The 12,002-nt window shown below is 48.8% G+C and overlaps 1 protein-coding gene across 3 annotated transcripts in view; it reads right to left on the bottom strand.

Moving 5' to 3' along the window:
• Positions 1 to 2,870: 2,870 nt before the first annotated feature.
• Positions 2,871 to 12,002, bottom strand: part of LOC122923653 (protein mono-ADP-ribosyltransferase PARP14-like) — an 81,695-nt gene continuing 72,563 nt past the window's right edge. For 2 of the 3 annotated variants that reach the window (XM_044274507.1, XM_044274506.1), the window contains exons 3-8: positions 10,678 to 10,738; positions 10,103 to 10,297; positions 9,589 to 9,825; positions 4,319 to 6,582; positions 3,209 to 3,445; positions 2,871 to 3,122 (exon numbers count right to left, since the gene is read on the bottom strand). In XM_044274507.1, coding sequence (XP_044130442.1) covers positions 2,886 to 3,122; positions 3,209 to 3,445; positions 4,319 to 6,582; positions 9,589 to 9,825; positions 10,103 to 10,297; positions 10,678 to 10,690 — 3,183 coding nt within the window. In that variant the 5' untranslated portion in view covers positions 10,691 to 10,738 and the 3' untranslated portion in view covers positions 2,871 to 2,885. Of the gene's footprint in view, positions 3,123 to 3,208; positions 3,446 to 4,318; positions 6,583 to 9,588; positions 9,826 to 10,102; positions 10,298 to 10,677; positions 10,764 to 12,002 lie in introns of all 3 variants that reach the window. The other variant, XM_044274508.1, reaches the window with a different exon arrangement.

Below are 12,002 nucleotides of genomic sequence, written 5' to 3'. Positions count from 1 at the left end.
CGGCCGGACGGCCGGACGGCGCGTCTCACTGACGTCACTTGCCTGCGCCGCCTACTTAATTCATAAAGTAGGCGGCGCAGGCACGTGACACGAGTTACGCTGCCGCCCGCCCGCCTGGCCTGAATTCTACAGCAGCGATTAGGAGGTAAGGTAGTAATAGCAGTTGGGGGGCATGTTTAATAACTATTACTTCAATATGAGATCTTATATTACTATACCGGAGCGGCGGGGCGGTGCTATACTACACTGACTGCACCGCCCCGCCGCTATTGCCGGCCCCCAGCTCCTCCCAGTCCCTCCCCGAGTCCCCGCTCTGCTCATACATCGCTGCCAGCGATGTAAAAGTGGCAGCATTCGCCCCATAAGACGCAGGGGCATTTCTCCCCCATTTTGGGGGAAGAAAAAGTGCGTCTTATGGGGCGAAAAATACGGTATATAAAATCACTGTAATCGTACTGACCCGGAGAATGAAGGGAACAGGTCAGTTTTCTCTCATAGGGAACGCCTTAAAACTGACAATAAGGGCTTGTTCACACGACTGTGCCATGTTTTGCGGTCTGCAAATTGCGGATCCACAAAACACAGAAGCCGTCCGTGTGCCTTCCGCAATTTGCAGAACGGAATGGATGGCCCTTTATAGAAATGCCTATTCTTGTCCGCAAAATGGACAAGAATAGGACCAGACTCAATTTTTTTTTCACGGAGTGCTGTCTGCATCTTTTGCAGCCCCATTGAAGTGAATAGGTCCGCGCCCGAGCTGCAAAAAATGCGGCTCAGATGCAGAACCAAACCACGGTTGTGTGAATGAGCCCTAAAACAGTGCTATTCCTCAGGCTGTTAGTCCCTGGGGTTCGATGCAGTGAAGACGTGTTATGAAGGAATCAGGCAGACATCGGAGAACATCAAAAGACTTCCGTTATGTCTCTAACCCCAGATGGTGAGCTATGGTGGCTGGTTAGGTGGCAGTAGCTGCTGTCGCTGCTCTTGGGTCACAATCTCCTAATGGGCGACTGGATCCCGGATGTGCAGCAGAGACGGTTGCAGTTGATGTCACTCAGAGGTTTACTAGCTGATGAAGTCTCTCTCCTAATTCCCTTTCACCAGGTGTCCATTATGTAATGCGGGCTTTGCTGTACTGTACAGGTGTCTTGACTTGTTATCCCCTCACCTTGCAGCAGTGTCCGTAAAGCTGTATTTTGCTGATCAATTTGCGGTCTTGAAGCTGTGTCCTTAAGGGCTCGTTCACACATTGTGGTCCGCAATGCACAGGCACCGACGGTGGCCCAGCCGCATGGGGATCGTGGACCTATTCACTTGAATAGGTCCACGATCCCTCTGTTCCGCAAAAAGATAGAGCATGTTCTATCTTTTTGCGGTGTGGAGGCATGGAACGGAACCCCAGAAAGCACTCCATAGTGTTCTGTTCCGTGCTTCCGTTCCGCATCTCCGGATTTATGGACCCATTGAAGTGAATGGGTCCACATCAGTGATGCGAAATGCACATGGAACGGTGCCTGTGTATTGCAGATCCGCAAATGCGGTCCCCAATACGGCAACGGGCAGCACACGTTCGTGTGAACGAGCCCTAATTCTGAAGGTCTCTTCAGAGTGTTGGTCTCACAGGAGAATTGGATATGGTTCCTAGGAGAAGGAGCTCTGACATGTCCTTCCTCACTCTCTGCTGTCTGGACTAGAACACCCCCTTCTGGCAGGAAGCAGGACCAAACCACTCCTACTAAGAGGGGAGGAACAGGATGGTTAAGGCCCCTTTACACGGGCGGCATGTTTTTGGCCCGGATAACATGCGGGTGCGTTGTGGAAAAATGCGCGATTTTTCTGCGCAAGTGCAAAACATTGTAATGCGCGTTTTGCACGCGCGTGAGAAAAATCAGCATGTTTGGTACCCGAACCCAAAACCGGACTTCTTCACAGAAGTTCGGGTTTGGGTTCGGTGTTGTGTAGATTTTATTATTGTCCCTTATAACATGGTTATAAGTGAAAATAATAGCATTCTGAATACAGACTGCAGAGTATAATAGGGCTGGAGGGGTTAAAAAACAATTAATAAAAAAATTAACTCTCCTTAATCCCCTTGTTCGCGCAGCCGGCATCTCTTCTGTCTTCATCTTTGAGGAATAGGACCTTTGATGACATCACTGCGCTCATCACATGGTCCATCACATGATCTTTTACCATGGTGATGGATCATGTGACGGACCATGTGATGAGTGCAGTGACGTCATCAAAGGTCCTTTTCCTGTGCACAACAAAGAAGACGACAGAGGAGATACCGGCTGCGCGAACAAGTGGATTAAGGTGAGTTACATTTTTTATTTTATTTTTACCCCTCCAGCGCTATTGTACTATGTATTCTGTATTCAGAATGCTATTATTTTCCCTTATAACCGTGTTATAGGGGAAAATAATAATGATCTGGTCTCCATCCCGATCATCTCCTAGCAACCGTGCGTGAAAATCGCACCGCATCCGCACTTGCTTTCGGATGCTTGCGATTTTCACGCAGCCCCATTCACTTTTATGGGGCCTGCGTTGCATGGAAAACGCACAAAGAGGAGCATTCTGCGATTTTCATGTAACGCACAAGTGATGCGTGAAAATCACCGCTCATGTGCACAGCCCCATAGAAATGAATGGGTCCGGATTCAGTGCGGGTGCAATGTGTTCACCTCACGCATCGCATCCGCGCGGAAATCTCGCCCGTGTGAAAGGAGCCCAAGCCCGCTCCTGCCAACCATACCTTCTCCAGGCTGGAATGCACGGCCAATACATTAAAACACGTATTATTTTCAGATCCCCGCAGGTCCGGGGTACTGCACAGCCACAATATCATCACACGCCTCACCTCTGTACATCGCTAGAGAAGGTTAAAGCATTATTACCTGGATTGAGGTTTTGTCACTCGGGTGAAGAACAATTTCCACTTCTTGAAGACTTTGAGGTTTATTTTTGGAGCTGAACTGGAAGATTGCGTCCAGCATCACGGCTGCGACTAGAGGTTTGGGGAAGGCCAGGTTGCCGGTGCCTAGGGCTGGGATGGACAGGGACTTCATACTCTGCTGGTCTGTCCACATCAAGCAATGCTGGATAATGTCCTGCAATATCTGGATGAGAAGGTGAATAATAATAAGGGTCAGTCCTCGGACAGATAATATTAACTCTTTACTGCTCAGAGGAGAAGCAGAATTACCGTCTCTGAAGCTCCTTGTCCATTGTCCCATTGTGGAGCCACCACATGAAGGACATGCCGGCAGCTGAGATTGCAGCCATCTGTTGGAATCACTGTGCCAGGGGGCGCCTGAGCCCCCAGATTGTTATTTGTCAACAGCTGCTGTAGACCAGCGCCTGCGCGGTTGTATATGGCCTTGGAGACGTTACCCGTGGTAAGATCCAGATCACTCCCCACAGTGTTCACCATCACATCGGTCTGCAACATGGAGACACCCATCAGACATCTCTCATAGAAAGAGCTTGGAATCTTGAAAATGAAGAACTGACACAAATCTGTAAGGCCGCACTCCGACCAGCGAGTTCAATGTGAGAAACCTGCGGTGTGCGAGTCCTGACCTGACCCCTGCTCCTCTGACAGGACGGCATTAGGTCAGAACCATGGAGACTACCCGAGGTCTAGCAGAGACACACAGCATTACAATTCATTATAATGCCAGGCGGTCCTGTCAGAGGAGCAGAGGACAGGGTGGGAAATTACTCTCACAATGAGTCTGGCCTTAGAAAGAAGGTCTCATTGATGAAGACTGATTTACATAAGACTGGACAAGGCAGGTGAAAGCTGGCCATCTGACTGCCGTCTTTCCTGACCTGGCTTCATACACATGCATGTGTCCCCACTAGACGGTCACCTCCTCCAGACCCTTCTGTTGACAGATTAGGTCACAAAGAAGGATTGGCCATGGTTAGATTCTGCTGCCCGATTCTTATGTCGTGGGAGAGTCAAGTGAGCCCCATTCACATTAGATGGTCAGCAGGTATGTGTGTATGGCCAGCTTTACGAGCTGTAGATTAGCTGCCGTCAATGTATTTGTATGACGAGTCTTTCACTGGAAGAGCCAAAAAAATTGCTTGCCCCCCGGGGCCCCCGATACAAATATAGTGTCAGCTATTTCTGAAATCTTTGCTCTCCTGGATTTATAACCGGAGGGGTAACCTGAAGCTCCTGGACCCACTACTGACTCTGTACCGGAGCCCACGCCTACCAAGTGGAGGGGTATTTGGGCCCGGTGTGGCCGCTACCTCTGCACCCCCTATACGTACACCCCTGTGTATAAGCTGCAGTACGTACTATGGCATCTTCTATTTTCTTCTGTACCAGCCGGATGATCAGCCCTTCCGTGGTCTGCACTTCCTTGTCTTCCTGGCTCATTGTAACTTGTGGCTTCTCACTTCCTTCTGATCTGATGGGAGTCTGGGGCCCTGTCATTGCAGGGGCCCCACTGGTCTTTTGGTCTCCAAATCTGGTTCTTAGCACCTCAGAAAAAATTTGAATAGTCTGGGTATTCGTATCCACAATATGTATTCGCCGCACACTGCTCGTGCTCCCATGCTTCTCCACATAATCTTCTATGGCGGCCAGTATATTTTTAGCGCATTTTTCTAGAGGGAATCCATATATTCCAGAGCTGATGGCAGGGATGGCGATGGAGCTGTGGCCATTTTCTGCAGCTAGCTCCAAACTTGTGGTTATTGCTCTCTGTAGAAGTTGCTCACATCCCTTATGGGGCTGAGAATCCCAGCGGGGCCCAGCTGTATGTATGACCTGTTTGCATTGCAGGTTTCCAGCATCAGTAATGACTGACTCCCCAATGGACAACCTTCCCTTCTTCCTGATTATAATCTTACAATCATCTTGAAGTTTAGGTCCTGCAGCTTTCAGCAAGGCCAGGCTCAGACCCCCGGAGAGCTGCAGATCATCATTAGCAGCATTAACAATAACGTCCACCTTGTGCATACACAGGTCACCCCGATACAGTGCGAGGGTCACCCCGCGCTGCAGCTTCACTTCATATTGGGCATTATCTGGTTGTTTGTTGTCCTCACCCGTCTCCAGGAGGATGACACAGTTGAATTCCGTCTTTGCTGTAGAGGTGTGAGTCTTTTCATGTTTCTTACAGAAGTTCTTAGCGCCTGGTTTATCGATGCACAGAGAATCACAATATAATGTGGACAGAAGACTGCGGAGCTGAGCGGCTGCATCCTCGGCCTGGATCCTTGGGGCGAAGAAGGACACATTGTTCTCATTCATCACAACCTTTGCCTTTGTCTTAATCTCTTGCCACTTCTGATGCTTTGTCTCCTCAATGAACTGTAGCATGACCCTGGAGCTGATGGGGACACTCACCTCTATCACCGTCTTATTGTTCACAAATTCATGGATTTCTTTGTAGCTCTTGTGTACACTGGAGGCCAATCCTGCGACCACCACATCGTTCTCTGCTCCGGGAGGGAACTCCTCGATCATGACCGTGCACATCTCAGAACACTGGGACTGGAGAAGATGGGATCGGAGACTTTTCCATTCTGGACTTTGTAGAACATTTTTGTCCTCAATAAGAATTCGCTGACAAATTAATTCTTGGCCAATTTGCTCTTCTGCATCGGTCAAGTCTTTCTTTTTGTGACCGGTCAGTTTGATTGAGTTTTCATCCATCTCGATCACAGCATTGATGTTTCGACTTATAAAGAGGAGACAAGAGATCTCATCGTTGTCAGCGAACTTCAAGAACTGGAGGACGTGCGGGTTCAGCTGGATGGATTTGGATTTCAGATGCTGTACAACACTGAGTATTTCACACTTGGCTTCAAGAACTTCATCCCGCAGCCCGGTGAGCCGGACGTTGTGTGTGGACGGGTCATACTCCATCTTCATCTCTGGGGCCTCTGCCAGTATCTTCTTCTCCAGACCGCTGCTACATATCACATGATAGAGAGCAGCAGACATCGGTTCTGTCTTTGTCGTTTGTTTACTTCTTCTCTCGGCTTTTCTGCTGTTTTCTTCCACCAGTTTCTTGAACGTCTGCTCAATCTTATTAACATCCCTATTCGCACCTGCCAGGAAGACCTTCTCAGCGTCAGCGGTGGGTTTGACCAATACTCCATCATAAGCAGCAGTGGAGATCTGAACCTTGATGTCCTCCCACGCTGAAGGATGCATTTTACATTCTATGACTTTATACCTTGAGATAATAAGTGAGAACACTGCAGATACCTTCTCAGTCCACATGTGGTTAACCTTCGCCATCGCCCTGGGATTCTTAGATAGGGTAGGAGGTATCTCCATTTTTATGATAGGATTCATGCAGTCAGGACTCGGCCATTTGATCTTGCAGTAATTGTTCTCCATGTTGGTGTCTATGCTGCTTTTTATCTGCTGATTGTTCAGGATGTGCTCCAGTATATATGGACTAATAGTGAATTCTATAGGGGTCGGTAAGATCATGTGAGGATTATTTGTTCCATAAAGATGAATATTCAATGACGGGTAGTAAGGGTACACATTTATGGGGGTCCTATTAAACACATGTGGACTCCTCAGTATTGTCTTCACAGCTGGTAATGAGATGAGGAGAACATCAACATCATAGTACAAATAAATCAGTCCATCTAGTAAAGACTTGACATATATATATATACAGACGTGGACAAAATTGTTGGTACCCTTTGGTCAATGAAAGAAAAAGTCACAATGGTCACAGAAATAACTTTAATCTGACAAAAGTAATAATAAATTAAAATTCTATAAATGTTAACCAATGAAAGTCAGACATTGTTTTTCAACCATGCTTCAACAGAATTATGTAAAAAAATAAACTCATGAAACAGGCATGGACAAAAATGATGGTACCCCTAGAAAACACAGAACATAATGTGACCAAAGGGACATGTTAATTCAAGGTGTGTCCACTAATTAGCATCACAGGTGTCTACAACCTTGTAATCAGCCATTGGGCCTATATATATGGCTCCAGGTAATCACTGTGTTGTTTGGTGATATGGTGTGTACCACACTCGACATGGACCAGAGGAAGCAAAGGAAAGAGCTGTCTCAAGAGATCAGAAAGAAAATTATAGACAAGCATGTTAAAGGTAAAGGCTATAAGACCATCTCCAAGCAACTAGATGTTCCTGTGAGTACAGTTGCACATATTATTCATAAGTTTAAGATCCATGGGACTGTAGCCAACCTCCCTGGACGTGGCCGCAGGAGGAAAATTGATGACAAATCTAAGAGACGGATAATCCGAATGGTAACAAAAGAGCCTAGAAAGACTTCTAAAGAGATTCAAGGTGAACTTCATGCTCAAGGAACATCAGTGTCAGATCGCACCATCCGTCGTTGTTTGAGCCAAAGTGGACTACATGGGAGACGACCAAGGAGGACACCATTGTTGAAAACGAATCATAAAAAAGCAAGACTGGAATATGCCAAACTACATGTTGACAAGCCACAAAGCTTCTGGGAGAATGTCCTGTGGACAGATGAGACAAAAATCGAAGTTTTTGCCAAGGCACATCAGCTGTATGTTCACAGACGAAAAAATGAAGCATATCAAGAAAAGAACACTGTCCCTACTGTGAAACATGGAGGAGGCTCTGTTATGTTCTGGGGCTGCTTTGCTGCGTCTGGCACAGGGTGTCTTGAATCTGTGCAGGGTACAATGAAATCTCAAGACTATCAAGGAATTCTAGAGAGAAATGTACTAGCCAGTGTCAGAAAGCTTGGTCTCAGTCGCAGGTCATGGGTCTTGCAACAGGACAATGACCCAAAACACACCGCTAAAAACACCCAAGAATGGCTAAGAGGAAAAAATTGGACTATTCTAAAGTGGCCTTCTATGAGCCCTGACCTCAATCCTATTGAGCATCTTTGGAAGGAGCTGAAACATGCAGTCTGGAAAAGGCACCCTTCAAACCGGACACAACTGGAGCAGTTTGCTCATGAGGAGTGGGCCAAAATACCTGCTGAGAGGTGCAGATGTCTCATTGACAGTTACAGGAAGCGTTTGATTGCAGTGATTGCCTCAAAAGGTTGCGCAACAAAATATTAAGTTAGGGGTACCATCATTTTTGTCCATGCCTGTTTCATGAGTTTATTTTTTTACATAATTCTGTTGAAGCATGGTTGAAAAACAATGTCTGACTTTCATTGGTTAACATTTATAGAATTTTAATTTATTATTACTTTTGTCAGATTAAAGTTATTTCTGTGACCATTGTGACTTTTTCTTTCATTGACCAAAGGGTACCAACAATTTTGTCCACGTCTGTATATATATATATAGTCTGGAGGAGGAGGGCGACAGAGGAGCCCGGAGGAGGGGGACAGAGGAGCCCAGGGGAGGGGGACAGAGGAGCCCGGAGGAGGGGGACAGAGGAGCCCGGAGGAGGGGGACAGAGGAGCCCGGAGGAGGGGGACAGAGGAGCCCGGAGGAGGGGGACAGAGGAGCCCGGAGGAGGGGGACAGAGGAGCCCGGAGGAGGGGGACAGAGGAGCCCGGAGGAGGGGGACAGAGGAGCCCGGAGGAGGGGGACAGAGGAGCCCGGAGGGGAGCATAGGGGGCCCAAAGGAGGAAGAGAATGCCCAGAGAAGAATGGAGGACAGAGGGAGCCCGGATGAGAAGGGAGCACAGAGGGAGCCTGGAGGAGGAGGAGGACAGAGGGAGCCCGGAGGAGGAGGAGGAGGAGGGGGGGGGGACAGAGGAGCCCGGAGGGGAGCATAGGGGGCCCAAAGGAGGAAGAGGGAGCCCAGAGAAGAATGGAGGACAGAGGGAGCCCGGATGAGAAGGGAGGACAGAGGGAGCCTGGAGGAGGAGGACGACAGAGGAGCCCGGAGGAGGAGGAGAGGGGGGACAGAGGAGCCTGGAGGAGGAGGAGGGGGGGGACAGAGGAGCCTGGAGGAGGAGGAGGGGGGGACAGAGGAGCCTGGAGGAGGAGGAGGGGGGGGGGACAGAGGAGCCCGGAGGAGGAGGAGGGGGGGGGGACAGAGGAGCCCGGAGGAGGAGGAGGGGGGGGGGACAGAGGAGCCCGGAGGAGGAGGAGGGGGACGACGACAGAGGAGCCCGGAGGAGGAGGAGGGGGGGGACAGAGGAGCCCGGAGGAGGGAGGACAGAGGGAGCCTGGAGGGGTACAAAGTTTGCCTTGAGGAGGAAGGGGGACAGAGGAAGCCTGGAGGAGGAGGGGGGGGGGGCAGAAGAAGCCTGGAGGAGGAAGGGGGGAAACAGAGGAAGCCTGGAAGGAGGACAGAGGGAGCCCATGACATTTTGTTTATATCATGTTGCTGCTCAAGTGAAAATGTCATTAAGAATCTGCCATAACTAAGATCAGATTGGTCTATGTATGAGGTGACAACAATAGTGACATGCTCCCAGAGTCAGATCAACCACTATTTCATCGTCCAAAATCACTGAGTGGTGGTTCGATCTACATAGACTATTCCTGTTGCAGCAAATGTCCCATCCCCCAAAACAAAGAGAAGTGAGGAACTCCCCAGGGTATTCCATGAGGACCCTCTGCCTTCCAACCTCTTATTCGACCATCCTGACACTTGCAGACATACCTTCTGTGTCATAAAATTTAACCAGCGCTGTCCCCTCCTCAGGTAATATCACAGTTTCTTGCACCCTTACTCCTCTATGTCTGGGGCTTTCAAAGTAAAATGTGAGGTGTTCATCAGAGGTGTTGGGGGGTAAGTTCTCCACCCGGACACTTGTGGTTTCCTCCAGAAGCTTCACCTTTAGTTGGAGCCTCGTCACTCTGAGACTGGAGGAGAAACTGTGAATGAAGCGATGGATATCTGCAAATAAAGAAATATCAGATGTCAGGAAGGACAAATGGACACATCTCATGCCCTGTGACTGATGATGGGTCTCACTCCTCATGTACCCGCTATCTACTCATAAATTGTAAGCTCTTGTAAACAGGCCTCTCATTGCTCTGATGCTTCTTCTCCTCTGGGGATGCTCCTCAGGATTGTACAGCGCTGCAGAGTACGTTTCCAGTTAATAAATATGTAGCCTTCTATGATATGTGGGGTGGAGATGTCCTCACATGGGTCCACGGCCGTTACTCACCTATGTCACAGGTGAAGGTGATGATGGCAGACTGCAGCTCAGGGACCATCTCCACATAGAAGTCCATCACAGCTCTCCTCTCACTGATGTTCTCAACCAGGAGGTTTAGCATGTCTGGGGGGCACGAGTCCTGGACATTCTCTACCAGAACCATGGAGGAGGTGGCACCCAGCGTCCTACCACCCTCATCAGTCCCTGTGGAAAAGTCAGAGCTGATTAATGCATGTTCACCAGGCTGCCTCTATACATCATTCTAAAGCAGAGGAGCTGCGTACTTCTGTGAGGGGCTTGGACTCATGCATGGCGTATAGATAATGGTCTGCAATTAACGCCATGCGAGAGGTGAGGTTCTAGGCCTCATCTAGGTGGACGGGCACTGGATTTCCAGTCTATAGGCAGACCTCCCTTCTGTTATGTTGGTCAGGCACCTCTGCTGTACCCATGACGGTCCCCCGACACAGATCACAAACTACGGTATATTACATTATATGACAGGACTACAGGCAGCATTCCCCATCCTCTCCGTGTCTCTACAACACGCACGTGACGATGCATTATACAACTGCAGCTATTACCGGGTGCAGACATCAACTCCGGAGTTCCACATCTCTCTGTGCGGGGGTTTATGGGGGGCTCCTGATGAGAAAAAGAAATGAGACATCTGGATCGAATAAATAAACCTATAGTCAATGAGTGATGCCTGATCCCGGTGTATGTCCTTATAGTCAGTGATGCCTGATCCCGGTGTATGTCCTTATAGTCAGTGATGTCTGATCCCGGTGTACGTCCTTATAGTCAGTGATGTGTGATCCCGGTGTACGTCCTTATAGTCAGTGATGTCTGATCCCGGTGTATGTCCTTATAGTCAGTGATGTCTGATCCCGGTGTATGTCCTTATAGTCAGTGATGTCTGATCCCGGTGTATGTCCTTATAGTCAGTGATGCCTGATCCCGGTGTATGTCCTTATAGTCAGTGATGTGTGATCCCGGTGTATGTCCTTATAGTCAGTGATGTCTGATCCCGGTGTATGTCCTTATAGTCAGTGATGTCTGATCCCGGTGTATGTCCTTATAGTCAGTGATGTCTGATCCCGGTGTATGTCCTTATAGTCAGTGATGTCTGATCCCGGTGTATGTCCTTATAGTCAGTGATGCCTGATCCCGGTGTATGTCCTTATAGTCAGTGATGTCTGATCCCTGTGTATGTCCTTATAGTCAGTGATGTCTGATCCCGGTGTATGTCCTTATAGTCAGTGATGCCTGATCCCGGTGTATGTCCTTATAGTCAGTGATGCCTGATCCCGGTGTATGTCCTTATAGTCAGTGATGCCTGATCCCGGTGTACGTCCTTATAGTCAGTGATGTCTGATCCCGGTGTACGTCCTTATAGTCAGTGATCCCGGTGTACGTCCTTATAGTCAGTGATCCCGGTGTACGTCCTTATAGTCAGTGATCCCGGTGTACGTCCTTATAGTCAGTGATGTGTGATCCCGGTGTATGTCCTTATAGTCAGTGATGTGTGATCCCGGTGTACGTCCTTATAGTCAGTGATGTGTGATCCCGGTGTATGTCCTTATAGTCAGTGATGTCTGATCCCGGTGTATGTCCTTATAGTCAGTGATGTCTGATCCCGGTGTACGTCCTTATAGTCAGTGATGTGTGATCCCGGTGTACGTCCTTATAGTCAGTGATGAGTGATCCCGGTGTACGTCCTTATAGTCAGTGATCCCGGTGTATGTCCTTATAGTCAGTGATGTCTGATCCCGGTGTATGTCCTTATAGTCAGTGATGTCTGATCCCGGTGTACGTCCTTATAGTCAGTGATGAGTGATCCCGGTGTACGTCCTTATAGTCAGTGATGCCTGATCCCGGTGTACGTCCTTATAGTCAGTGATGTCTG

The sequence above is a fragment of the Bufo gargarizans genome, unplaced genomic scaffold, assembly GCF_014858855.1.
Source record: "Bufo gargarizans isolate SCDJY-AF-19 unplaced genomic scaffold, ASM1485885v1 original_scaffold_1790_pilon, whole genome shotgun sequence".
In the NCBI taxonomy this organism is placed as follows: Eukaryota; Metazoa; Chordata; class Amphibia; order Anura; family Bufonidae; genus Bufo; species Bufo gargarizans.
The sequence above is the reverse complement of the archived record's forward strand: the minus strand, read 5'-3'. Positions and strand labels throughout refer to the sequence as shown.